Below are 27,889 nucleotides of genomic sequence, written 5' to 3'. Positions count from 1 at the left end.
ATATCATAATATTAACTAATTTAAACATTATTTAAATGCTTATTTGTTACTTTATAACACCATTCCTAAAATAGATATTTTATTTCTCAAAAGCATTTTTTGACAGCAATACTGAATACTTAAATCTTAAACTAAACTTTTCAAAAGTACTTCTCAAAAGTAGTGCTAAACTAGCCCTTAAGCTCATATAAAGGAAAGTTTCAACATGCCAACCTGGAAATTAGCTTATGATTAATTCTTCAAGTAATTGGCGCTTATTTTCTTTTTTGAAAAAGGGTTTTCTTGCTTTTACCTACCAAAAACCAAGTTAATCTGTAACAACCCGTTTTTCAATGGTGACAGAACAGTAGTTTCGAGAACATAAATTTATGTCGTGTTGATCCATAAATGTTATTTATAGAATATTTATGAAGTCATTAAAGTCATATTAAAATTTGGTTAAGAAATTTTAACGTTTAGATAGCTAATTAAAGAAAAATGACTTAATTGAAAAAGGTGCAAAACTTAGTAATTATTGTTTTTAGATGATCAAATAGCTTAATTACTAAAAGAGGGAGGATCTATGTAGCAATTAAACCCTGTTTATTATTTTTGGACGGCTTAAGGATAGAATTTGGTTAAAATGTATGTTTATATTAAGGGTAAATTTGTAATTTAATAATTGAACTTAAGTAAACAATGGTAAAAAAATGATCATCTTCTTTAGTGGGATTTACCACCGGAAAAGCAAGTTGGGAAACCTCCATTGAAGGCTTTGAAGCTTCAGAAATGTTAATGCTTGCATGTAAGTGAGTTTTTCACTCGTTTTTCATAAATTTTATGTTTTTGAGATCGTTGCAACTAGATCCAGCTAGCCCGTACCTTTATTTTTGAATCTGTTAAAAAATTTAGAAGTTGCCATTGGTGAATCTTGAATGCTTTTTATGATAACTGTGTGTTTGAAGCTTTGATTGTGATTTTTGGTTGTTATGTAAAATTATTTTAATTGGTTTTTAATTAAAGGATTACATTGTTAAAATGTTAAAACCACATAATTAATTGGTGAATAAAAGGTGTTTTATGGACTTTTTAGAAGCCTTGAACATTTGGCTGTTATGATGAGTCTTTAGAAATGATTAATTTTATAGTTTTCGGGTTAAGGGACTAAATTGCATAAATTGTAAAAGTTAGGGGCAATTACGTAAATTTCAAAAATAAAAGGGTATAAATTGTAGAATAAATTAGAATAATTTAACGTAAGCTAATAATTGGAAAATTTTATATTTTAGATCAAGACCCTATTGATTTACGTGAAAAAGAAAAAATTACGGAATAGTCCTTAAACTTCTGCAACTATTACAATTCAATCAAGGTAAGTTCGTTCGGTTTGTAATTTAACATTTATTTGAATTGTATAATGATATAATATGAAATAGTTGATATTAATTGTTTAATTGATGATATAAAGTTGTTTGGGAAAATGTTATTCAATTTCGGTACTTGGGCTGGATGAATGCAAGATAAAGTACAACTGAATGACACCATATTATGTGGGGTTGGAGTGGAGTTATGTATATTTTCCCGAGTATACCAAGGTTCAGCATTTGTTACAAACTCTTATGTTATACTATCATGTTCTGGTATGTTATGGGGGCGGATGTATAACTTACTGGCTAGGCACTTAGTGTCGAGGCATGTTATCGGTTGGATTAGCTCTCATGAGCATTTGGCATTTTTCAATTGGATTACTTGTGTACTTGTATCTATAAGTTATTCATCATGTCGTAAATTATGATATTATAAATTGTTTAATGACTTTGAAAGGCATGGCATGAACTTGACATCTTGAACTGACTCCATTGTGGACATGTAAGTTTTCTTGGAGATTATCTCTAAGCTTTGAATAGAAACATGCAATCCACTGGTTTGAAATTGTGAATGAAAGGAAACATGAGTTGTTGAATCATTTTTTATTTGATTGTTATATTTACTTTGATAAGATTTATTGTTTCTGTCCGTCTAACTTACTAAGCTTCAATAAGCTTACTTGTGTTAATTTTTGTTTCTTGTATATACTTTTGAATGTTAGACGATCGGATCAGCACTAAAGTTGCACTATCCATCCATTTTCGATAGTTTTTTAACGTTTATTTTGGATTATATGGCATATAATAGGCTTGTTTTGTCTTTATTTTTGTTTTGGTATGTAAATATATATATATATATATATAAAGAGTGATCCTAAGTGCAAGTAGATAACTTATTATGATATATTTGAATGATGGAAAATGTCTTTGGTACAAACTTTTAGGAAATGTATGCTTAATAGATTATATTGAATTATTGTGAATTGAGGTGCCTATGATAGGCATATTGGTTAGAAGTTTAAGTTGTGTGAATTGACATGTTTGAGTGATGATTTATATTGTGGTATAAGTGTATACTTGTGGTACCATTGAGGGTACATTGGTTAGGCACTTAGGATGGTTGAATTAGCATAATTTGAGCTTGTTTAATGGCATTTTGAATAAGGTCTAATGGATGGTAAATGGATTACTTACTATCCAAGAAATCTTGAAATGGTAAACTTGATGTTTAAGGTTCATTTAGGTGCATACGGTTTGAGACGCGGGCTGCTACATAGCTGTGTGCCACACACGGTCTGAGACATAGTCGTATGTATTAAGTTAATGTGTTACACAGCTTAGCACACGGCTTGCGACACGGCCGTGTGTCACAAGTCAGAGAGTTACATGATCTGGCACACGGTCTGTGACACGGCCGTGTGACCTAACTTAGTGAGTTACACAACTAGAGACACGAGCTGAGACACGACTGTGTGCCCCAACTTGGAATGTCACACGGCCTGGGGCATACCATACAGTCGTGTGTCCCCTATTTTTGAAATTTTTCATATTTTTCTAAAATATCCTGATTTGTTTCAAATTAGTCCCTGAAGGTTTTAAGATTAATTCTTTAGTCCCTAAAGCTCCATTTAAGCCTCGTAAATGTAAATTATTATTGTAATCAATTACTTTATGGTATTGGAGAAAGTATATTGAAATGTTTTACTTGTTTATTTCTGTTAACTTGCTGTAGCAATCTTGTAACCCTATTCTAGTGATAGATACGGGTTAAGGGTGTTACACAATACTTTTACATCATCTAAAATATGAGAAACAAAATCAAAATCTTAGTTCAAATGTTATATGTTTTTTACTAGTAAATAGGTTTTGAACTACATATTGCCCCTACATGCCAACATGATTTAAGAAACGAGAAGCAACTAGGGTTTCGAAGACCACCAACTCAACTAATTCCAACAATCCAACATAAAAGCAATTAAAAATTAGCCATTTTTCCTCATTTTCTTTTCCATATTTCTGAAACAGAATAGTATAAAGGAACCCTAAGCACATGAAAACCCAACTTCAAGTCAGCATTCTTAGAAGCTAAAAGGGAAATTGGGGTTTATCTAGGGTTTTAAAAATCCTGAAAAATATGAAATTATACAATGAATAAAATGAAGAAAGCAAAAAAAAAAATCATTTTCAAAAAAGAAAATAGGGGCCAATTACTTGAAGAATTTATTGTGGATGGCATAAGATTGCTTACAGATTGGCATGTTGAAACTTTCCTTTATATGAGCTTAAGTTAGTAATCGATTTTTTTATTGGAGTTATAGTTACATGAAAGAGGGCATGAGAACTTGCATTGAAGCAGTTTTTTAACAAATGGAAAACATAAAAAAAAAACTACATTAAAAGAGATAGAGAAGGGAGGAAAATAGAGGTGGAAGTAGAAGAGAATGAAAAAAAAAGAAAAAAAAAAGGAAAGTCAAAAGAATATAAAAGAAAAAAAAAATTGCTCAAAATGAAAAAAAATATGGGGACCAATTGTATAATTTAACCTAAAATTTTTGTTTGAAATGATGATTTAACGTGCCACATCAACTTACCGTTATGCCGTTAATGGCGATTAATGGCTCAATGACTAAAGTGTTATAATACGTTAACATAAGTGACTAAAACGTAACATTTTAAATATAAGTGACTAAAATGTAATGTAACCTAAGGTAAACAAAAGTGACCATTTTGGTAGTTTACCCAAAATGTAATTGCTAGGGTAGTAATTCCCTTGATATGCTTGGTTGACATAGTATAATCATATTATAATTCCCTGTGTCATGTTTGGTAGTACAAACTATAATTACAAATTGTAATTACATAGTTACATAATTTTTAGAAAATGTTAATTACCATAAAAAATATTAGTATGATAAAAAAAACCAAAATGTGTAACAAAATTAAAACCAAATCATTATATGCAATAAATTAGTCCAATAAAGAAGTCAATAATACGATTACTAATAAAAATAATAAGAAAAATAAATATCATATGCAATTTATGTAATTGCCCTAGCATTTCATATTTGTTGGGTTATTCCCTCTTTAACATTTAACATATAGTCCTTGTCATCATATGTTTGTTCTTGATCGAGTTCTTCATTATCTGAATCTGAATATGTATCATTAATATTATCAATATCTCCTTCTTCCATGTACTCTTCAAAGTATGGATTATCCCAACTTTGTCTACGAATAAAGTTATGAAGTTTGCAACATGCTAGTACGATATGACGTTGTTTTTTATGCTATACTAAGGTGATGTTAATATGGAAAATATTTTTTTAGAACAAAAATTATTATTTCAACCACATTTCAAAGCTTTGAATATCTAAAATTAAAGAGTTTGTGAGACCTCTAGTACTTGCCTCCAACTTCATTTTCTCAAATGGAACTGTACCTCATGATATGGTGCAAGAAAACTTTTTTGTATTTGAACAATTATCATATACCGCATAATATTTAGATTTATAGTATAAACAAGTTATAGCTTTGATTATAAATACTCAAGTAAATTTTTTAGAGAAAAATTTATGCTAGGCTATAACTTTTTTATAATAAAATAGGTTTAAAATAATATAAAATTTATGATATATAACATTTACAAAAAAAATTTGTAAAGTGTCTAATAGCTTATAAACAATATAACTTTTTACTGTAACTTTATAAAGTTATTTTTTATAAATAAGTTATTGCAAAAAATTATAATATCTTTTTATAAATAAATATATTACTTTTTATAATATATAGCATTAACATGTAACTCTATACTTTTTTCCTCTAACTTTTTATAAAAAATTATATTATAACACATTTATAATACATGTTTTTAATAGTATACCTTTTTACCATAACTTCAACATTTTTATAGAATTTGATTAATATAATTTTTTTTATAAATTTATAAAATGCGCATGATTAATTTTTATAATATGGCATTTTCAGATTTATAATATAAATTTAGAAAATTTTGGACATAATTATTCCAAATGTTCATACATGTTTATTCTTATAATATAATTTTTATAACTTAAACTTGTATAAAAATATTTTTTAAAGCTAAATCATGTATCAATGTTTGGAAAGTCATAGAGTAATTGGGTTTGGGTGTAATTATCTGTGTAATTACTCAAATTCTCACTCTTCCTTTAAAAATTGAAAAGTGTAATTAAGATACTTCAATAGCACCCAATTTAGTGAGACTCACCAATTACCCAAACATATCATCATTGTAATTATAAATAATCATACTCAAATTCTAGATGATTTTTCAAATACTATCAAAATGTTTGACAAAATTAAAATTTAAATACTAAAAAAAGTTATGTACAAATTGCAAACAAGTGGTGAAGTTCAAAAAATTTATATATATTAACACAAAAGATTACTATAAAAGAGAGAGACATGTTGCCGGCCTGGCCCATTTTGGAGTAGGCTCTTCCGTTATACTTGGCAAAGAAACGTTTTGGGCTGGAAAAATGATTTAGCCCAACAAGTAAGAATAAAAATGAGAAGAGAAAGGAACAAAAAGAGGCATTCTCCATCTTCATCGTCCTCACCCTCGGCCTCACTCAGGTACTTTCTTTGCTTCTTTTTTCTTCTTCTATTTTTCTTTTCCTACAAAAGAGTTAAGCTAAGTTAAATGAAAACAATAGTACCAGACTATTACAATATTGGAGTTAAATTCCAAGTAAATTGTAATCGACTGCGATTCTTACAAAAACATCATTAATGCTTGCAGATTGATTTTTCATAACTCATTCTCAACCTTGTTTGATTGCTCAGAAAACCTACACTAACAAAAAGAACCTGTTTAGTTATTTATTTATTTAAGTTTAACTTTAAAAATGTTAACCTCACTCCTCACCTATGTCAGATAGTTTGAATCTGTAGTGTTCTTTTCTTTTTTTAAAATTTTTATTTTACTTCTAATTGAAGGAAGCTTTTCAAATCTGAAGTAGTTGGGGCAAAACGTAAGTGCAAGAGTGTATATGCTTTTTTAATTGAAGGGTTTTTGGGTTGCTGTTTCATTGATGTGGGAGAGAAACTAAACTTCGTATCGGAATCAAGCTCTTTCTAGTATGGCTATTTGCAGTTATCGCCGTTTTCATTTTTAGGTTAAGGTCACTACCTGGGCTTGTAAGTCTTTAACCTTATTATCAATTAAAGTTTGATTTGAGTTCCTCGTGAATTCCTGCAATTATTAAAGCATACGTGACTCTTTTCTTGGCTTAAACTTCTGTTTCTCAACTTGTTCCATCTTTGATTTAAACATCTGATTGTTTTTTAGGTGCTAGAACTATGCCTCGAAAAGTTAACTATGGACTTGATTATGATGATGATTATGATGATAACTACGACGAATATGACTACAGATATGAAGTAGATGAAAATGGTGAGTGGATTTTTTTTTTCCTTTTTTTCTTGCCGTATCTTAACTTTGTGATCAGATGCCAATCAGGTCATCTTGTTTTTTCTTGTTGGTTTGCTCTTCATTTCGCTAAAGGCTCTGAAAGATGATTAGCTCAATTTGATAGGGAGCAAACTGGTTGACAGCTCTTATGCATGTATCTTTCTGCTTACCAACTGAATGCTATCTATTTCATAAAACAGCAGAAACACCTTCCCAAAAAGAAACAATCAAACACAGTGTGTGGCGTTGCTCCATTTGTACATATGATAATGATGAAACCATGTCATCATGTGATATTTGTGGGGTTCTTCATGGTCCTTTACTCAATAACTCCATCTATGATAAGAAGAGAACAGGTTTGTTATAATTGCCCTTAACCTATTGGTGATTCTATTAATATCATTTAATATTGGAGAATGAGCTACTATTCTTCTTATTCAATATGAGAAGATTGTTCTTTATCTCTTTTGTTTTTCTTTATCTACAGGGTTCTGTTTTCTTTAGAATGTTATCAAGCAGATAGCTTGCGAGTGGGTGGTTGTCCCATGTAAAATTAACCATCTATATTCTATAGGTTTCTTTTTTACATTAATGGTACCTTTTATAGATTAGATCTTCTTCCTGTAATTAATGGCATAAGCAAATATTCTGGTGTGCCTACTATGGCCAAGTCTCTTTTTGTATCACTGCTGCATCGGGTGTTTAATACACTTGGGAACAGAATGATGATTTTGTGGTGAAATAGGGCAATAAATTCCACCCATTTGGAAATACCTAGAACCATTTCTTGAAATCCCATAAAGCTTATAGGTTTCCTACAGTCCTATCCATTTGTATCAATATAGGTCTTGACATATGTTGAAACAGGGCGTAGATCTATTGCTAGTGTTGCTTTAATTTGAGAATACTTCTTTCGAAAACAATAGAAACATTTTTTGGTTAAAATCCCTGGATTATTCTGTTGGATGCTGCCTCCAGTGCTCAATATATTATTCTGTTATTTGTACGCTAATTTTACATGAATTAACAATTTCTTCTCCTGATGAAATTATTCCCTAATTGTTGCATATATAGGTGTTAAAGGAACTAGAGGATTGTTTTATCATTGTTCTGAACCATTTCTTTTGCGCTTTACGCAGTTATAGTGTTAGAATGAGTTCTTGTAGTAAGGTACAGCACATCACATGATATCTTCATGTTGCACTTTGGTTATATCTCTCTGCATCTTGGAATACATATGCAAATTCAACTGTACATTTTAAATAGTTGCTCATTTTATTTTATGTAGTACATTTTTGTTTCTGAGGGTTCTAAGAGCATACGTCTATGCATTACAGTTCTGAACCTTTAAAATAGATCTAGAGCGAATGAGACTTGTGGATAAACTTTTAGTTGTACGAAGTGGAAGTTTTGTTGCATCTTATTTCCATGCTTTCATTCACTTGCAGCCAATATTTTTGACTTAAAATCTTCCAGAGTTTCCTCGACTGTGGTTGGGAGGGATGAAGCTGTTAAAGTAAGTTCTATGAGATCAGATAGTTCAAATCTGTCAACAGAAAAAGGCAAGCACAATAGATTAGATGAGATTAATATTTTGAAGAATATAGAAGTTGGTCCACCAGCAGGTTCCAGAACTTCAGATAACTGTTCTGCTTCAGTGCCAGAGGGTTGGCTTGATCATGTGGATGAAAGCAGTGTTGCAGTTAATCTGCAATCTAGTGTGAAAAGGTCATTGTCATTGATGCCAAAAGAAAGAAATGTTATGGTGGATGATAGCAGCTCTTCAAGGAATGGAGGTGAGGCAAATAGTCTCACCAGTAATCTGGAAAATATTTCTTTTGCTGCTAAATCCGGGCACTCCAATGATGCAAACCCTGGAAGAGCAAATTCACGTGCACAGTATAAACCTGAAAAGTGGATGCTCCCTGAAAAAGCAGAACATTCACTGACTCAACTAAATCTTGCAATTGTAAGTTACATATTAAGTTTGGGTCCTAAAATTTTAGGTTTTATTTTCTTCTATTTTAAAAAATATATATTTAACACAATTTAATTACTTAACTCTTCCATCTGTTAGGTTGGGCATGTTGATTCTGGAAAATCGACGCTCTCTGGAAGACTGCTTCACCTTTTGGGAAGAATATCCCAAAAAGAAATGCACAAATATGAAAAGGAGGCCAAATTACAGGTAATCTCAGGACTATATTCTGTTTGTGTTATGTGAACACATGTCCATAATCTGATTATTTTTGCACTTATATTCATTCAGGGAAAAGGATCCTTTGCTTATGCTTGGGCATTGGATGAAAGTGCTGAAGAAAGAGAAAGGGGAATTACTATGACTGTGGCTGTGGCTTATTTTGATTCAAAAAGATATCATGTTGTTGTCCTTGACTCCCCAGGGCACAAAGATTTTGTTCCAAACATGATAACTGGGGCAACACAAGCTGATGCTTCAATTCTTGTAATAGATGCTTCTATTGGTTCATTTGAAGCTGGTATGGATGGCACCAAGGGACAGACTAGGGAGCATGCACAACTCATCCGAAGTTTTGGCGTTGATCAACTTATAGTTGCTGTTAACAAAATGGATGCTGTAGATTATTCTAAGGAAAGGTTTGATTTGATAATATCACAGCTTGGGACATTTCTCCGTTCTTGTGGCTTTAAGGATTCCTCTGTCTCTTGGATTCCATTGAGTGCTGTTGAAAACCAGAACTTAGTGTCTGCACCTTCGAACTTTCGACTATCCTGGTTAGTTTCTCTTTCATGTATTTGAAGTTACTATACTTTTGGAGATTATATTAGTTGGCTGCTCAATTGTAGCGTTGCATTTGTCAAATTCTGAATTACAATTAATAGCTAAGCACAACCTTCTGTCATTTGATGTATCTGTCTTGATAAATATAGCTATTGCCTCTGAGTATATAGTTGAATTTGTCTGCATCAATTCCTGTTATCCTCAATTTGTGATGGCCTACTATCTTATTTTTAATCTCCCAATGTAGAAGATATGGGCTGCCCTTTGTGCATTAATCAAGTAATCAAGTGACTACTGTCAAAACTCAGATACGCGCTTGACACTGGAGCTAATTGGTCTAGCACTGGCCTCTAAAATTTTAAATATTTTTAATTGACTATGAAGAGAGTCAGCTTGTCAAGTATTGTTGCTTTGGAAATACAATTTGATCTTTTGTTTCTGTTGCCCTGATCTTATTGAAAGGCAACTTTGGTTCAGTGATTAACACTCTCATTTAGGTTAAAACAACTTTAAGTGTTCATATTATACTACAACACGGCATTTTTTCTGATGTTCATCACGTAAGATGTATACCTATGTTGTGCATCTCACTGCTAATTATGTAATTAAATTTATCATAACTTATAAGCAATTCTGCCTCTCTGTAAAATGTCAAAAGATTCTTCCTGACTTCCCTTGGACACATTTTGTTGAATTAACGAAGGTAATTTAATGCAGGTATCATGGACCCAATCTGTTAGACGCGATTGATTCCTTCCAACCTCCTACTAGGGAGTTTTCAAAGCCTCTAATTATGCCTATATGTGATGTTATAAAGTCACCTTCACAGGGGCAGGTGTCTGCATGTGGCAAGTTGGAGGCTGGAGCTGTAAGAAGCGGATCAAAGGTATGCCATTTTCTTGGTGATTGAGGTTTTCAGTTTCTGGAGATTACATGCTACCTCCTATTAAAATAGCTGCTAATGTTATTTGAATTTGTTTTCCTGTCTTGGTCCTTGCTGTCTTTATCTGATTGATGTTTACCTGTTCAAGCTTCTTATTTTGGTTACCAATTATATGGATTTCTAGTTTCAATCGAATAACTTGCATATCATCCTTAACCATAAACTCAATGTATGTGGCTGTAGGTTTTAGTTATGCCATCTGCAACTATAGCAACCGTGCGTTCCTTGGAGCGTGATTCCCAAGCTTGCCCAATTGGAAGGGCTGGAGATAATATAGCTGTCAGCCTGAATGGAATAGACGGAAACCATGTGATGGCTGGCGGTGTGTTATGTCATCCTGATTTTCCAATTGCATTTGCAAAACATTTGGAGTTGAAGGTGCTTGTTTTGGATGGTGCAACTCCAATTTTAATTGGTTCTCAGGCAAGTTTCGTCTTTAAATTTTTTAGCTTTCTGTTATTAATATTTTTATCTTAACAATCTAATAATTTGAATGGAATAATTAGTTGGAGTTTCACATACACCATGCAAAGGAGGCTGCAAGAGTTGCAAGGATATCATCTTTACTTGATTCAAAGACTGGGAAAGTTGCGAAGAAAGCACCCCGCTGCATTCTTGCTAAGCAGAGTGCAGTTGTTGAGGCAAGTCAGGAGGACGATATTGTTGTTGCTAGTTGCTGGTTTATTTCAGTTATTTGCCTGATAAATTCAATAAAATCTGGATTGGCCTCTGAGCATGTTTTCTTCTTTCAGGTGATTTTGCAGGAAGCGATTTGCGTGGAAGAGTTTTCGAAATGCAAAGTCCTTGGAAGGGTGTTTCTTAGGACATTAGGAAGAACGGTTGCTGTGGGCATCGTGACCCGAATAGTGGAGGAGCAGTAATAGTTGCCAAAGTGTGGTCAAAGACTCATACACACTTAAAACACATACTTGGGCAGCTTTTAAAGCACCAACTTTGTTAGAGAGGAGTTCCTGTAGTATTCAAGATCAATGTGAACAATGGAGAGATTTCCTTTTATGCGGCTAATCTAATACCTACCTATTCCATGTCTGACCAAATAATTTAATGTGGTTTGATTCTTTACATATAAATTAGGACAAGGACTTGGAAGAAACGTGTGAAAAATGTGCTGTACGTCTTGGCTTATATCTCCTTGCAAGAAATAGAACCAAATAATTCTAATCGGTGGTCGGTTGTGATCTGAGTTGTTTTAGTATTTTTTTCTTTAACTGAGCAGAACGTCTGCTCAAGGGCAGACGGGCCATGGTTTTCTCAAAATTTTTGGAAATTTTAATATTCCCTTGAAATTTTTAATTTAATTATTCTGAAATTTCTCATTAATTTCACAGATTTGGTTAAACTCTATTTTTTTTTAAAAAAAAAAAAGAAGAAAAAAAATTAATTAATCCCGCAACCGGTCAAAATACAAAACATGTGTAAAACTATAACTGGAAGAGATGACTGGCAGCAGCTTATATGATTGATTTGGAGTTGTATTGGTTTCAAACATGGAAGTTGATTTCAAGTAAACAATTGCAAGTTGCAGTGCAAGCAGGACGCGTTGATTCTTCTCTACTTGTCAACCAAAGAAAATCCAAGTGATTGATTCAAATGGAAACCTATGCTTGTATACGTACGTTTGTATGTATTCCAAGCAGCCAGTAAGTAAGTTCCCTCATATTTTAATTACATCGTATTCCTTACTCCTTCGCCTTCCTTTATTCCTTTGCTTTCACAAATGGAAATTTGACAACACACACGCCGGCGCACATCTATTAAGGTAACTCCCCACAATTTTAATCACTTGTCTCTTTCTTCTTTGGATATGGTAAGTAAATAAACAGCTTTAAATTTGGTTGATTTTCTTTCCAAGTTTCACCTTCTCTACCCATATTTGTTCATTTCTTTATGGACGACTCCTTTTTTCCCAAGACCCAATTCAGATTTTGGTTACACTTTAGGTACGAAGCTTAGTCTGATTGTTTTATTTAGTACCCCCCCTCCCCCCCTATTGTAAATCATTTTCATGATCTCATATTAGAACGAATAGAATTATGGAATCAAAGTTAAACAATTTTATTTGCTTTTTTATTTTCAGTTTACGAGCAATAGAAACAATAATCATCTACAGTTTTAATCTGGGTAACGACTTCATCACTCTGTTAGGAGATCATTTACATGCTATTGCAGGCATCTGATTAAGTTGATTGTTTTTAAGCTTATAAACTTAATCTACAACTTAAAATCCCTAGATTGCTATGATGCGTTTGTTTTGTGGCATTTGGATTTTCTACCCCTATGAATTCAACTTACAGTTTTCTTCTACGATATGCAGCATTTTAGTTGACAGGTTGATTGTACTTGTTTGATGCTTTGAAGCTATTGTTGGTTGATTGTTGTCATACAAGGAAGGTGAGTGCCATGTGCTTGTAGATTATCTTGCAAACTGTGTCTCTATGGCGTTCAAACCTTTTTATGAAAGAAACCTCCAATCCCCTACTTCTTACATGGAGGGTGTTGTGGTGAATACCAATTGGGATGATGTGATTTGCCCGATATGTTTGGATGTTCCCCACAATGGTGTACTCCTCCAATGCACATCTTACAAGAAAGGCTGCCGTCCTTTTGTTTGTGACACAGACCACTTGCATTCAAATTGTTTGGATCGATTCAAAAATGCGAATGGGATGTCATGCCCTTCAACATCTCATACAATTTCTACAACAACAAGCATTCAGCTAACAGTGTCTGAAGATGACTGCAAGCCAGCTTGCCCCTTATGTAGAGGGAAAGTCACCGGATGGTTTGTTGTTGATAAGGCTCGTCTACTTCTAGATAAGAAGAAGCGTTTTTGTGAGGAGGAGCAGTGCTTATTCGAAGGCACCTACTCAGACCTACAGAAGCATGCTCAGTTAGAGCATCCCCATGCACGTCCTTCAAGAATAGATCCTGCTCGGCAGCTTGATTGGGAAAATCTTCAGCAGTCCTCTGAGATAATAGATGTTTTGAGCACTATACATTCAGAAATCCCACGTGGGGTGGTTCTTGGGGACTATGTAATTGAATATGGTGAAGATGAATCTGGAGATGAGTTTGATGATTTCCCCGGTGAGGGCAACTGGTGGACCTCTTGTATTTTATATCAGGTGTTTGATAACTTGAGGATTTCTAGAAATAGAAGGAGATCAAGAGTGACTGATTCTAGAAGGGGAAATCGTCGATCTAGTTATGCTTTGTCAAATTCTGATGAGGGTTCAGTGGCTTCTGTAGAATATGCAGAATATAGAGTAGATGAGACTGATGATGAGTTTATAAGCAGAAGTGCCCCCTCCCGAGGTAGCTTTGGCTACCGGAGGTCAGTAATGTTTTCTTTGTTCTATTCACCTCTAGCTTTACTTATTGTCTTCCTAACTAAAGTTTTTCATGAGCATCACATAAGAAAATGCATTACATTAGCCGCAGATGTCGAAAAGCGTTGCATAGCCCATGGTATTTATTGGATTTCTGCCTAGACAGTTATATGTGAAATCATTTGTCTCCCTGAAGATAATCATAAAGACAGTTTTTAGATAATTAATGATATTTGGCCTGCATTAGAACAGCTTCTGTGGTTAGCCATGGTATCTAAAGAGAAGTTCGGAATGAAACAAATTTGTGATGCAACTAGTACCATAAATGATAGAATTTGTTTCAGCTTCATAACTGAGCATGGTGTAGCTGCATGCTATGCAAACTAGCTCGATTTTTCATGCATCATTGCTGTTGGCTACTGAGCGATAGGTCCACGTTATATGTTGTAGATTTCTTTCATCTTCAACATCATCGTCCATGAGTAAAAGTGAGCAGTGAAAGCTATAGAAGTTGACGCAACGCAGTTGTTATGTTGACATGCCTAGCTTGTTAGGATTACGCAACTTCAGTATCTAGTTTCATGATTTTATTTTCCTCGGAAGTTTAATTTCTGTTTTTTCATGATTTTACAGTTCACCAAGACGTCGCTCCCGCTTTTCTGACAATTGAAGCGAAGCGTTAATCGTGTAGAAGTGGAAAGCAAATTAGACACATTGGTGCAGGGCCAGCAGATAGTTTTAGATTTGAAAACATGTGAAAAGAATATATGATTGAACTTCTTATGGTTGTGGTTAGATCTGAATTTCAAAGAAATGGAATTTAAAGTTAAATTATTCGTATATGGTTGATAATTGCCAGGTGAGAAGTCGCCATCATAGTTTTTTATTTCTCATAGTCATACTGTTATATTAATATGCCTGAAAATGACCTTTTGTTGTTACATAGTGTTTGGTATCCACATTTCTCTCACGATTTTCCATTTGTAGATACTTTTTTCTTCTTCTTCTTCTTTGGCTCAAATAAATAAAAAATAAAAAAAAATCTCACATATGGTCTAAGAATGCTTCTTTATTTAAATGTTTGTTTTACTTAAGTGGAAGATGTTAGGAAGAAAAACTAAACACTTGTAAGATATGTGAGCCACAAATGGATAAAAAATTTGCTTCCTTTGGCTCCCTAACATTAGAAATAAATTTTGTAGATGCCAATTTTTTGTTATAATGGTTTGTAGTGTGTTTTAAGTTGGATCGATGAATTAGATTGGAAACTATTTGAGTATTGAATTTGAATACTGAACTATTTGGAACTGTTTGAATTGTGTTAAAAAATCGATTATTTTTATTTTTTTAATATTTTTATTTTATGATTTTTTTAATAATTTATTTGATTAAATGAGATAAACTAGTCGGACAATCAAATTGAAAATTGATGATCTGTTTAATTTGACCAAAACTTCACTGATTTATTTGACTGTTATGGTTTACTTTCATTCCCACTCGTGTAGTGAATAAAAATGTGATGCCAATTGCTGATGCCTATATATTAGGCTTGATTAAGTTGTTAATGCTGCAGGATATTGTAGGTGAAGCAATGGACATGGCCAAGTACATGAAAACGCATCCTCCATGTCCAATTTTTAAAGATGAAACATGATACATATTCATATTTTTTTTATAAAGTCTATTAACGAAAACTAATGTTTTTAGGGCCGAACATAAAATTTTTGTCTGAAAACGCAATGTTGCTGGTAATTTGTGTTTCTTTCAGTCATTGAGCAAAGCTTTTGTATGCACCGCATCGTCAGATTTTGATTATGCAATCAATAATAATTAGGAGCAAGTACAACATAAAAGGCCAAGCCCAATAAAAACCAAAAGTTTTGGGGGCAACCGATAATAACGGGACTAAAACAGGCGACAGTTTCGATCCCTTTCTTTCAGGTTGGTTTGATATCTAGAAAAAAGAAAAAGCATGGGCATGGGAATGGCCTTGGGTCAGTGAGTTGCGAGTGCGAGTGCTAGTGCAAGTACAGAAGAATGGATTCCACAATAGCCCAGAAAACATGGGAGTTAGAGAACAATATACTAGCAGTGGAAGCGCCTGACCCTTCATCCGACTTCATATTTTACTACGACGAGGTGGCTCAAGCCATGTCCCTCAAAGCCAAGCCTTGGGCCAATGATCCCCACTTTTTCAAACGCGTTAAGATCTCCGCCCTCGCTCTCCTCAAGATGGTCATCCACGCCCGCTCTGGTGGCACCATTGAGGTCATGGGCCTCATGATAGGCAAGACCGATGGCGATGCCATCATTGTCATGGACGCCTTTGCTTTGCCCGTTGAAGGCACTGAAACCAGGGTCAATGCTCAGGCCGATGCCTACGAGTATATGGTCGATTATTCCCAGACCAACAAGCAGGTCCTCCTTTCTTTTTAACATTTGTTGTCAGTCATACCCTGCAATGAAAACCATACATGCATGATAACATGTTGTCTGTCTTACATATGAAAATGGTTTCTGTTGGTTCATAGGATGGTACCATTCTCATCCAGGGTACGGTTGCTGGCTCTCTGGAATCGATGTTTCAACCCAAATGCTTAACCAGCAATTTCAGGAACCTTTCCTGGCGGTTGTAATTGATCCAACCAGGACTGTTTCTTCTGGAAAAGTCGACATTGGTGCTTTCAGGACATACCCTGAAGGTTATAAACCTACTGATGATCCCATCTCAGAGTACCAAACCATTCCTCTCAATAAAATCGAAGACTTTGGCGTCCACTGTAAACAGGTCGTTATCATATAATCATTCACTTTTAATCTTCTTTTCCAGGACTGCTCCTCCTCTCACTTACTATGTCTTTTTCTTGCAGTATTATGCTTTGAATATCTCTTATTTCAAGTCCTCTCTTGATTGTCATCTCTTGGATTTGTTATGGAACAAGTACTGGGTCAATACCCTTTCTTCTTCACCTCTTCTTGGCAATGGAGATTATGTTGCTGGACAACTTTCAGATTTAGGTATTTCTTTCTTGTGCACATAGTATATGCACATGAAATTGTGACCAACTTTGTTGTTTATTTCCATCAGCTGAAAAGCTGGAGCAAGCAGAGAATCATTTGACACATTCTCGTATTGGTCCCCTAGGGACCTCTCGAAAGAAGGTCGGTATTATCTTTGTCATTTCTACGTCTCTCTCAATCTATTTCAAGGACAAATGACTAAATATACAATGTCAGATACCAGGAAGAATCACATCTTGGTAAGATTACTAGAGATAGTTCAAAGATAACAGTGGAGCAAGCCCATGGTTTAATGTCACAGGTGACTGAGTTGTTTCAGATTCAAAGAAATTGCACGCCGTAAATTGATTCTCAATTTTATGTTATATATGATCAGGTTATCAAAGACATCCTTTTCAACTCGGTTAGACAGTCAAAATAGGTGTCTGGTGAGGCTATCAGCCAAAGATGAAATGATTACAGCTTGAGAGACCCATTTTTAACCAGAAAAAAAGGGAAATTGATTGCAGGCTGAATAGCTTTGTAAATCCTTAGTTATGGTGGTCATCTTGGAGCTAAGCTTTTTCATTCTTGGACTTTTTTTTTTTAAAAGTAGGTTTCATGAATATGTTGACATCTTAGAATTGATTTCTCAGACTCTTCTGTGCTTTGCTAATGCTTTTTAATTCCATTTGGAATTAGAATTTTTTTCAAACCACCAATTATTTCTTCTTGCAATATTTTCAACATCCTAATATGCTAAGGCACCATAATTTTACTTCTTTAATAAAAAAGAAAAGAAAAGTACTAACATCATTTACCAAAGAGTTAATACATGATTTAGCACATGAGTTTGAATTTAATGTTTAATTTGATATTAAATTTTTTTTTTCAATTAAATACCTAAATTTGACTTTAATATTTAATTTGATATCTGAATTTTTTTTTCTAATTAAGTACATATGTTTTGTTTTTACTAAAAACAAACATGTCAAACATTCATGCTGATTAATCTAAATACTAAACTAACTCTCTTTTTTTTGTTTGGGAAAAGTTTAAGCCAATAAAAAGAAAGACAATGACATGTATGTTAGTAGCAAATATTCCCTCAAAATCTGTGTTCGCATCTTTCATCTTTTCCTTTATTTCAGTGGCTCAAATCAATTGAAATGGGCGTTCCAAGAAAAAGAAGAAGCTTTTGAATAAGTTAAAGGAAATATACGGTGATAGTGTTGAATGAATTCTAATAGTAGAGAGCAATAGGAATAGCCAGTAGTGGAGTGCAGCGGTACTTTTGTAAGGAAGTGGCAGTGGGAATAAAGTGGGGTATTAATATTATTAACAGCATATCTGCTGCACTGCCATCATCACCCCTACCCTTCTTTCCTTTTATTTCTTACCTCCCAACTTTGAGGGTAGAGTTAGATTTTATTTTATTGTATCTATTAAAATAAATAAATAAATTATTTTATTTTATTTATCTATTAAAAAATAAATAAATTAATTTTTGTATATTAGATAAAAAATAAGTTAGTTCTTTTAATTAAAAAGTTTATTATTTGTACTATTAAAAATTAATGTAAATGATAAAATAACTAAACAGTGACATATTACATACTTTGTGTACTTCATGTTGACGTACAAGAATTAATTTTTAATAATAGGAATGGATGAATTTTTTAACAAAAATATTAATTTACTATTTGATCTAATATATAAGAATTAATTTATCAATATTTTATATAAAAAATAAACTACAATTTAACTTTTAGTAAAGAAATCTCTACGATAGTTTTATCCTATTTTTATTCTTTTCGTTATTTTACTGTATGAACTCAAATTAAAAGTGTGTTAAAATGCAAGAGATACTTTGGTGCTCCTTAAATGAGGCCTAAGATGCTGAGAAATCATGGTCTAAGACTAATCTCTATAGCCTAATTTTAATTAATAGTAATTTGACTGCTTTTTTCACTAATTAATTAGTATGGCAAGGACCATTGCCTTGTGGTCACCACCACATTAGTTAGTGCTCTATCTATCACTATATACTACATACACTTTTATTAAAACGAAATTTCAACTACTAAATATTGGACCTGCAGAAACAAGGTTTTGCCATTACAAAATTCTCACTATTTCTAGGCAGGGGTAAAGCCAGAAAATTTTTTTAAGGGGGTCGGATGAAATTTTAATTTTTTATAGTTTATATTTTTATAATTTGTAAATGATTAAATCGAATTTTTATAATTTTAGGGGGGACAAAGTACAATTTTACTTTTAATAATTTAAATTTTTTAAAAAAATTTAAAAGCCTAAAATATAATTTTACATTTTAGAGGGGGCCGAGACCCATGCCAGCCCCCTGGCTACGCCCCTGTTTCTAGGATTAATATATTATTTTATACTTAAATTTAATTTTAATGTTCAATTTGATATTTGATACCTAAATTTAATTTTAATGTTCAATTTTGTTTCAAAACTAAAAATGTTTAAGACATATACCCTAATAAAAAAACTCTAATACAAATTAGACATTAAAGCCAAACTCAAATATTTAACTAAAATAGAAAAAAACCTTCAAATATCAAAATAAACATTAAAACTATACTTAAGTACCAAATTGTAAAAAAAAAATAAAACTTTAACTGTCCAATTGAATATTAAAACTAAATTAAAGTAGTTAATTTTACTTTCTTTAAAGTCGAGTATACAAAACGAAACTATTGTTTTAATGGGCACGATAATGTGGGCCTATGAATATATGTGATAGGTCGAAAATTAAAGGTAAACATATATACATTTATAGAAATGTCAAAAATAATTTAAATACATGGATGCGGACATACGCTGCCAAATAGGCAATAGGCCGGTTTGACTTTTTTTATACAACCTATGCCCTTCAAGTCAATTACATGAAAATGAAGTTAAATAATATTTTTAATAATTTCAAACATACTCCAACTTATACTTTTTCTATTAATAATAATATTTAAAATTAAATAAATTTTAAATATTACTCACATATTTATCATCTTCTCTTTTTACTCTTAATTTTGAGAGGTTATTTCAATTAAAATACCATTGCCTAATTACTTGTAATTAAAATAATTCCAAATTAAAAGGTTATATAAAAAAATAGCCCTAAGCTTATGACACAACAAACATTTATTCCCATATCAAAAAAACAAACATTTACTCTATTAATCATGGATTAAATTTTAAAATTATATATAGTCTAACGTATAATTTTATATATGAACTTTAATTTTGTGCAATTTTAAACATGAAATTTTGATTAGATCTAATTCTCACGAATTATTAACACAATTATTGACATACCATCATTTTATGTTTATATATTGCATACATGAATAATTATATTTACCCAACATAAAAATAATTTGATGTATTTATTTCTGTAAATGTGTATAATTAAATCAAAATTAAAGTTTTATATATACATTTTGAACTACAATCAAAGTTTTTCTGTATAATTGCAACAAATCAAAATTGATGTATCAAAACTACACATTGAATCAAAGTTCATGTATGATTTTGAGATTTGTCCCTTTAATCACTTTGGTCATAAACTTTAAAAAAAAATCATATTGGCCCTTAACATTTAAAATTTAGTTAAATTATTTTTTATATGGAAAAATAAATTAAATTGTTAAAATTTTAACAACACTGATATGGTAACACATGTGACAATTTACGTATACTTCATAAAAATATTCTAGAAAAATCATATTTAAAAAATCAACCAATTTAAAAAGAAGGTGATAAAAAATGTTTAAAAAATTATTCATGTTAACAGTAAAGTACATATATACTACCACATCAGCTACTTACACGTCAATGTCATTAAAATTTTAAAAATTCAATCAACTTCAACTAAAATTTGAGAGTTAGAGGATCAAAATAATAAAAAATTAAAAGTGAAAGCGTAATTATTTAAAAAATATTATGAGATTACATCATTTTAACAAATGCATGTGCTTATGTATATGTATATCTTATATATATATATAATGGAAAAACTGCCAAAGATTTGGAAGAGAAGACCGTATATGTTATGTTCTATTTTATTAGTAATTCAGTTAGGAATTGAAACTTATGTACATGTTTGTGTGATGGAAATGAGATTAGAGAGTGAAGGTTTGCAAATTATTATAACGGAAACTTAACGTCAGGGTCAGGCTAACTGGTCAAATAAATCAAGCAGAATAATTTTAAAAGATGAATTATTTTTTTCAGCCTTTTACATCAACACAAAAAGTTCCCAAGACATAACAATACACAATGTGTTCTACTTCAGTCAGTTTATTATGCCTGCTTTAATTTACTCCATTTTATTTTTTTATACAATTTCTATTCTTATCTATTACTTCCAAATTTATGAATTAAAAGATAACACGTGTTTAATATTATTATTAATAAATTTAAGTATGATTCTAGTCTATTCTCGTAGGTCACACGTAGAAGTTGGAAGACTTAAAAGTAATAAATTAAATTGGTTGAATCAGGAACTGAACAAAATATTAATTTGAAAGAAGCATTAATTGTCAATATTAATTTGAAAGAAGCATTAAATGTTTTAACTTTTTGAGTTTATATGAACCAATTGAAGTGAATTAAAAAATAATTTAATTAATTTTTTATTTTTATAATTTATTTAATTAAATAGATAAAACTAGTTAGATGAATGAATTGATAAGCTGAACAATTTGACTTGGGTAAGGGTAAGATAGGGTAAAATAGAGAGTTGGTTAAGCCGGCGGATGTGGGAAATTAGGGTCTGTCTCGATCTCCTTTGCTTTCTGCTCGGTCCCGCCATCTTTAAAGGTCACCTCAATTAGCCTTTTCGTACTTTTCATATCTCTTCACCACAAAAGGATTTTTCAGATTACTATTGCAAAAAAAGAGAGGAAAAAAAGCCCAAATTCCACATCTTTTTATTTATTAATTTGGGTATCATTCAACGGTGGAAATGGGAGTGGGTGGTTGTGGGATTGAAAGAGCAAAGCAAACATTTAAGAAAATATTGTTTTTCTTAGATATTCAATAATTATATTAAATTAAGAATTAAATTCTTAAATGAATTTTTTATTCAAAAAAGTCAAACTACCAACCACTCCCGGATTCATATCCATGTAATGATGAATGGAAAATGTAGTCCTTCAAATCACATGTGAACACCTTTGAGGGTGTACACAATTTATTTCTTCTTCCTTTACTTTTCCTTAGTGTTAAAGAGAATAATAAAATTGGGTAACATTGATTTGACCCTACTACTGTTGGAAACAAGGAATTGGTTTGGATTTTCCTCAATTTCATTACGTGAGAGTAAAATAAAAGACATATTTCATACAGTTAATTTACTTCCTCGTTTCCAAGTAATATTTAAATAGGGTACGGACATTCAAAAGTTTCAACATTTTCTACATGTCATATTCGCAAAAACATTATTTTTCTCTCCACCTGTCCCCCTTTTTCTTTTTTTATTGATGACTTAGCCCCATAAATAAATTTTATCATTTTCAACTTCACCTTTGTTTCGTACAAATATTCGGTAGATGAAATGTACTTGCAAATGACTAAATTACAAATACCCACAAACAATTAAAGCATATTACTTAATCCATTTCAATTTTTTATTTTATTTTTTTTGAATTAATAAAAACATATTATAGTTTTTTTTAATTAATTAATTACAAATTAAAAATCAATTTAATAAAATTGATCAAACTCAGTTTAATTTAATCCAATGATCTTAACAATCAATCTGATATGGCACGGATACGTCGCGAGGGGTACATTAGAAGACAAAAGCAGGAGACGGGCGGAAACTTCCTAGGTGAGGTGAGGTGAGGTGAGGTGAGGGTGAGGGTGAGGGTGGGACTCCGCCACCACAAATTGCATGCAACCCTTTTGACAAAGTGATGTTATTGGCATATGGGAGAGAACCTAACCTTGTGTTATTAATTTGATTTTCATTTCCATAGATTTTCCATTTACTTTCCTTCCTTTCATGCCCACCCCCGCCCCCTCGCGTAGGTTGCACGCTCCCTCTCTCCACTCAAACAAAACTTTAGTTTTTCTTCAAAATCAGAAATTTGATTTCATCAATTATGACCAACATTCAGAAAAGGTAAAATATGGTTGTACAAAGTGCAAGACTATTTTGGACCGTAACGTGAGGCCATGTGGTGTCCCCAAATTCCCAAAACGTCAAGCAATAAAAATCAACCCCCCCCCCCTTTTTTTTCTCAAAAACACACCCACGATATCTATTTCTCATTTTTTTAATATTTTTATTTAATTCTTCACAATATCATTATTATATTCAAAGACGGAGCCATGTGGAAGGTACAAGCTTTTCTTCTCTTTAGTTAAATGGGTCCTTTGCATTTTTATTTCTTATTTGAAATTAACAAATCAATTTAGTCATTTTTAGTTTTGGCCAAATGAAAGAAAATACATTTTTCGCCCTACACACACTAATTGCTTTTACCTCTCCAAAATTTTTAAATTTTATTTTATCCTCTTAACTCAAAATTAATGGATTCATCTTTGATCTTATAAATCAGGTCCTTCTATCAACTGTCAATTTATGTGTTAAATGTCAATTTAAATCTAACTTAAAGTATATTTAAAATACATAGATTAACTTGTAATTATGTGCATGTCTGTTGCATGGTTAATTTATATCTAACATGTTAAGAAAAACAATTTTAATAACATTTAGAAGTGTTATTTTTCTTTTAACATATCAAATCCAAGTTTTCTATATAGTAGTTACAAACATGTTTACAATTTAACCCACATGTTTTAAATATGCTTTATATCAAATTTGTGATAGCATTTACCGCCCTATAGCTAGTGGCTTAACTAACAAAAGGACCAAATTTTACACATATGTTTATAATTTGATCTATATGTTTTAAACATCCTCTTGTTGGGATCTGATCCCCTTAATGTAGCAATTTCATAGTAATGCTTATAATATTTTCAAATTGATTGATTAATAAAATTCAATTGTTGAAATTATTATTTTTATATGTTTATCCTATTGGGATTTAATGTCCTTAATATAGTGATTTTGTCTATATACTTGTAATTTTTTAAAGAAATTAGTTTAACAAAAATCTATTATTGTCATTAATATCTTTTATATGTCTATTCTCTCTACTTAACTAGAAACCATAAGCTTTTCACATAAAATAGAATTTATTTTCAAAATAAATTTTTATTATTTTCTGATAGAATAATCACTCTCAAAGTTGTGTGTATAAATTTTTATTAAATCAAGTTTTTCCACAGAAAATAAAACTATAACCAACTTTGAGATCCCGATTTTCTATCAAATAGATTGATTAATAAAATTTAATTATGTGCACTTGGTTCATTTTTTTTGAGCTACACTTAAAGCAATTCGCGGTTCAAGGATAGTAAAGAAGGTCGTTCGATAGAAAATTAGGATGTAGTTAAAGCACCTATTATAAAGCATAGGCACAATTTGATTAAGGTTTATTACTATAAATATCACAATGCTCAGTTTAAAGTTTTAAAAAAAATTTAAACTTATGTTATGCTTAAAAATATTGTTTTCTAAACCTATTTTTCTAACATGTCCTCAACAGGGTTTTTTATTTTTTGCATGAAAAGCAAAATGATAATAAAATATTGGCTCACTAATTACGTAAGGTTTAACTAATATTAAGTTGCACCATGTGGTCGGATTGTGATGCAAAAGGTTGTTGGAAAAATAGGTTTAGAAAAATAATGTTTTTAGGCACAACAAAAGTTTTGCTTAAAATCAAGCCCTTGTGATATATTTAGTAATAAACTTTTAACTGAAAATATACCAGTGTTTTGTATGAAAGCGGTCAAGGTCAATTCTCGACTTTCAACTGATCAATCTTCTTCGCTATCTTTGAACTCGAATTGCTTTGAGTGTGGGCTCAAACAAACCAAAACAACACATAGAATGAAAACTTTATTTAACTATCAATAGGAAAGTTAATTCTCTCTATAAACTGACATTATGAGTATTCTTGCGAAAATAGAATTTATTTTTAAATATAAATTACCACTATTTTTCGACAAAATATCGGTGCTCAAAAGTGTATAAATAGGTTAACTCGTAGTTCCTATTTATAGAGAAACGACACACGAGTTTTGTTTGTATAAAGTATAAATAAATAATAATATTTTAATAGAAAATAAAATGTTCCAGTAGCATTGGTACACAAGGGGCGGCGACATCCCTTAAATACCAACATTTGCCACCCTTATCAAATAATCAAGTCTTATTGGGCCTTTCGTGTATTAGGTACATTTAATGTATTATCCAGACTTTTATCCAACACTTATAATTTATCCAGTCTAATCAATATTTTTTATTACCCAAAATATTATTTATTTCATTTAATTAACTAACTTAACTAAATTAATTTCTCAATTAAATTATTTTTTAACCCAATTCTGATTTCGTTAAAGTCACAACAACTTTATCGTATTAGAATCCACGAGGAAATTAACTTAATTATCTTATTCAACAAATTTATGATGACTAATTAATTTAATAGTTAATTTGAACATCAATTATTTAATTACAAATCAATTAAATAATAATTCAAAAAAATAATTTAATTTCTAAGTCATCTTTTGTACTTATTGAGAAAAACACATTCACTGCAGATAGCGATACATATGATCTATTTCTCTTACTTATTGATTTGTCATAATTTGACGTGTCAAATTAGGCTTCTCATTATACTTGACAAGTTTCTTTCCGAGCAATTTAAATGTTTTCGTCATGTTTTTACTTAGTTTTCATTTTTGGCTTTAATAAATGAAGCGTTGTGTTTTTACTACTTTTAAGACCCGAAATGGCCAAACACACCATCAAGGACCTAATGGTGGGTTGAGTATTGTAGGAGTCATCGGAGGCCCAAATGTGAGTGAAAACATTGCTTAGAAGAAGGGTATCGTGATATCGGAGCTTGAAAATCGTGACACTTTGGACAGTGCTGAATTGAAGAGAACCGAGACGCTTCATAGTGATATTGCGATATCAAAGCATGGGTATTGCGATATCCAACTCCCAAGGAATCCCCCAAGTCAAGATTGACGAGGATATCACTATACCAGACTATGGGTATCATAATATCCTGACGAAGCAAACAAAAAATGACTGCAGGAGGCGGTCCCTCAACCAAAATTAGATGTCTAGGGGCAATTTGGTCCAAAATTTTAAGTTGTAATAAGATATTAAAATCCATTTTTGGCTGAAAACAAAGGAGTAGTGTAGTGTAGATAGATTTTTTAGCTTAGGGTTTCTTTCATCTTCTAGTTTAGGTTTAGGGTAGATTTTGTAACAACCCGTTTTCAATGGTGTAGGGGAAAGTAGTTTCGGCACCATGATTTCGACAAGTGAGCTAATATTGTGATGTTTATTTAATGTCTGTAGGATTACATTAAAGTCATATTAACATTTCGCTTTGAAATTTTGAAATTTAGATAGTTAATTAACTAAAAAGGATTAAATCGTAAAGTTTCAAAGGTTGATCTCTATTACTGAAAGGTATTAAGTTAATTAGAATGCATGTTTGAGTAGCCTTATAAGGCAAATAGACCATCATAAATTTCATGATTTAGTTAAGGGTATACAAGTAATTGAGCAATTAAAAATATAAACAAAAGAAAAATAAACATTAAGCTTCTTATTCCTTGGATTTCTTTTGTCGAAATTGGAGAAAGAAATAGCCATTTTAGAGCTTGAACAATTGGTCAATTAAGGTGTTTGCATGTAAGTTATTTCAACCTTGTTTTTGTTAATTTTTGTAATTTCATGATTTTTGAAGCTTGATTCAAGCAACCTATGTGTTAATTTGTAGAGAAGTGATGAGTTTGTGATTTACCATGATTGAAGTTACATATCTTTCTGGTTGTGAATAAATTTATAAGTTAAAGGTGTTTGATAGTCTAGTAACATAGTTGTGAGTTGCTTTTTAAAGTTAAGGGCTGAATTGTTGAAATCTTGAAATTCTAAGGGTTTCTAGCTAATATCTAGATATTTAGGGATTGTTTTAGAGCTACTGAAGAATTGATACAAGATATTTATTCTAATTTGTTTAAATTTAGTAGTTACAGACTAATGACTAATTTGTGTGGATTATAAAAGCTAAGATATAATTGTATAAAATGCTTAACTAGTGAATTGTAGAATTTTATGCTATTAAAATGTCTAAAGGTGTTTAGTTGAATTAATGGAGTTAAGCTATTATAAATAGATCGAGAAACGAGTGCCTTAGTAGATAAATGTGGAAAGGAAAAAATAGTTGAGTAACCGTTTTCGAATACTAGTTGTCATTGTAGAAGTAAGTTTGTATTATAATTTGTGTTCACATTTTAATTATCATTATCATTTGCACTTCAAATTGTATGGTATTATGAATTAATGTTTGGAGAAGTATTTCATGAAAATATCAGGCTTAGTGCCAATGTTATTTAGGCTTAGTGCCTAGCAAGCTTGGTGTCGGTGTTATTCGGCTTAGTGCCTAGTAGGCTTTGAGCCGGTGTATCAAATGTTCACGTTCGTTGGAACTTGGTAATATTTGGAAATTGAGTTGACTTATCGAACTTACTAAGGTTCATTGAGCTTACTCGTTTAATTTGATTTTGTAGGACTCTTGGAATCGTAGCATCGATTGGATCAACTTGGGAGCTCACACACTATCATCCGTACCTTGGTAGTCACTCTGTGTTTTGTTTTGAAGTTGGTTAAAAGTGGCATGTAATTAAGAGGGGTCTTGTAGTACTATGATATAACATAGATAAACAAGTAAGATGAAATGGTTATTTTAAGGTTTGTATGGTGTGTTTGATATCTTGGTGTTTATGCTTATAAATATGTTATGTTATGCATATATAATATTTTAAATAGAAAAGATATTGATTGTGATGATGTTGGGTTGATTGAATATTTACATGTGGTACCAATGAGGGTACATTGGTTAGTTGATGGAATAG

The 27,889-nt window shown here is 31.6% G+C and overlaps 3 protein-coding genes across 15 annotated transcripts; all 3 read left to right on the top strand.

Annotated features, from left to right (window-relative positions):
• Nucleotides 1-5,884: 5,884 nt before the first annotated feature.
• On the top strand, nt 5,885-11,684 carry LOC107961757 (HBS1-like protein). 8 transcript variants are annotated; one of them, XM_041115577.1, is made up of 11 exons: nt 5,921-5,960; nt 6,324-6,524; nt 6,676-6,780; nt 7,002-7,154; nt 8,247-8,767; nt 8,876-8,986; nt 9,068-9,552; nt 10,277-10,445; nt 10,686-10,925; nt 11,009-11,143; nt 11,255-11,684. In XM_041115577.1, exons 3-11 carry the CDS (start codon nt 6,687-6,689, stop codon nt 11,381-11,383), a joined length of 2,037 nt encoding a protein of 678 aa, XP_040971511.1. In that variant the 5' UTR covers nt 5,921-5,960; nt 6,324-6,524; nt 6,676-6,686; the 3' UTR covers nt 11,384-11,684. The 8 variants fall into 8 exon arrangements, with proteins under 8 accessions (XP_040971510.1, XP_040971511.1, XP_040971509.1 ...); XM_041115575.1 differs by having other exon boundaries at nt 6,999-7,154; XM_041115579.1 differs by having other exon boundaries at nt 6,923-7,154.
• A 179-nt stretch (nt 11,685-11,863) lies between these two features.
• On the top strand, nt 11,864-14,686 carry LOC107961759 (uncharacterized). Of its 5 annotated transcripts, XM_016897878.2 has the most exons (4): nt 11,864-12,463; nt 12,601-12,644; nt 12,838-13,857; nt 14,486-14,686. In XM_016897878.2, the coding sequence occupies exons 3-4, from the start codon at nt 12,959-12,961 to the stop codon at nt 14,520-14,522; spliced, it is 936 nt and encodes a 311-aa protein (XP_016753367.1). In that variant the 5' UTR covers nt 11,864-12,463; nt 12,601-12,644; nt 12,838-12,958; the 3' UTR covers nt 14,523-14,686. The 5 variants fall into 5 exon arrangements, with proteins under 5 accessions (XP_016753367.1, XP_016753364.1, XP_016753363.1 ...); XM_016897875.2 differs by lacking the exon at nt 12,601-12,644 and having other exon boundaries at nt 11,864-12,167; XM_016897874.2 differs by lacking the exon at nt 12,601-12,644 and having other exon boundaries at nt 11,864-12,282.
• Nucleotides 14,687-15,308: 622 nt separating this feature from the next.
• LOC107961756 (COP9 signalosome complex subunit 5b) lies at nt 15,309-17,684 on the top strand. 2 transcript variants are annotated; one of them, XM_016897864.2, is made up of 6 exons: nt 15,313-16,277; nt 16,366-16,640; nt 16,723-16,870; nt 16,941-17,014; nt 17,097-17,174; nt 17,250-17,676. In XM_016897864.2, exons 1-6 carry the CDS (start codon nt 15,890-15,892, stop codon nt 17,292-17,294), a joined length of 1,008 nt encoding a protein of 335 aa, XP_016753353.1. In that variant the 5' UTR covers nt 15,313-15,889; the 3' UTR covers nt 17,295-17,676. The 2 variants fall into 2 exon arrangements, with proteins under 2 accessions (XP_016753354.1, XP_016753353.1); XM_016897865.2 differs by having other exon boundaries at nt 15,309-16,268; nt 16,345-16,640; nt 17,097-17,684.
• Nucleotides 17,685-27,889: the final 10,205 nt, after the last annotated feature.

Source organism: Gossypium hirsutum, chromosome A06, assembly GCF_007990345.1.
Source record: "Gossypium hirsutum isolate 1008001.06 chromosome A06, Gossypium_hirsutum_v2.1, whole genome shotgun sequence".
Classification (NCBI taxonomy): Eukaryota; Viridiplantae; Streptophyta; class Magnoliopsida; order Malvales; family Malvaceae; genus Gossypium; species Gossypium hirsutum.
This window is presented reverse-complemented; position numbering and strand designations above follow the sequence as displayed.

What these genes read in the sequence shown, in the direction of transcription:
- LOC107961757 (XM_041115576.1), top strand. Translation starts at nt 6,687, where the DNA reads ATGCCTCGAAAAGTTAACTATGGACTTGATTATGATGATGATTATGAT. An exon ending in CTATGATAAGAAGAGAACAG is followed by an intron (nt 7,155 to 8,246) that starts GTTTGTTATAAT and finishes ATTCACTTGCAG; the next exon opens with CCAATATTTTTGACTTAAAA. An exon ending in CTCAACTAAATCTTGCAATT is followed by an intron (nt 8,768 to 8,875) that starts GTAAGTTACATA and finishes TCCATCTGTTAG; the next exon opens with GTTGGGCATGTTGATTCTGG.
- LOC107961759 (XM_016897875.2), top strand. Translation starts at nt 12,959, where the DNA reads ATGGCGTTCAAACCTTTTTATGAAAGAAACCTCCAATCCCCTACTTCT. An exon ending in GGTAGCTTTGGCTACCGGAG is followed by an intron (nt 13,858 to 14,485) that starts GTCAGTAATGTT and finishes ATGATTTTACAG; the next exon opens with TTCACCAAGACGTCGCTCCC.
- LOC107961756 (XM_016897865.2), top strand. Translation starts at nt 15,890, where the DNA reads ATGGATTCCACAATAGCCCAGAAAACATGGGAGTTAGAGAACAATATA. An exon ending in TTGGCGTCCACTGTAAACAG is followed by an intron (nt 16,641 to 16,722) that starts GTCGTTATCATA and finishes TTTTTCTTGCAG; the next exon opens with TATTATGCTTTGAATATCTC. An exon ending in TAGGGACCTCTCGAAAGAAG is followed by an intron (nt 17,015 to 17,096) that starts GTCGGTATTATC and finishes GTCAGATACCAG; the next exon opens with GAAGAATCACATCTTGGTAA.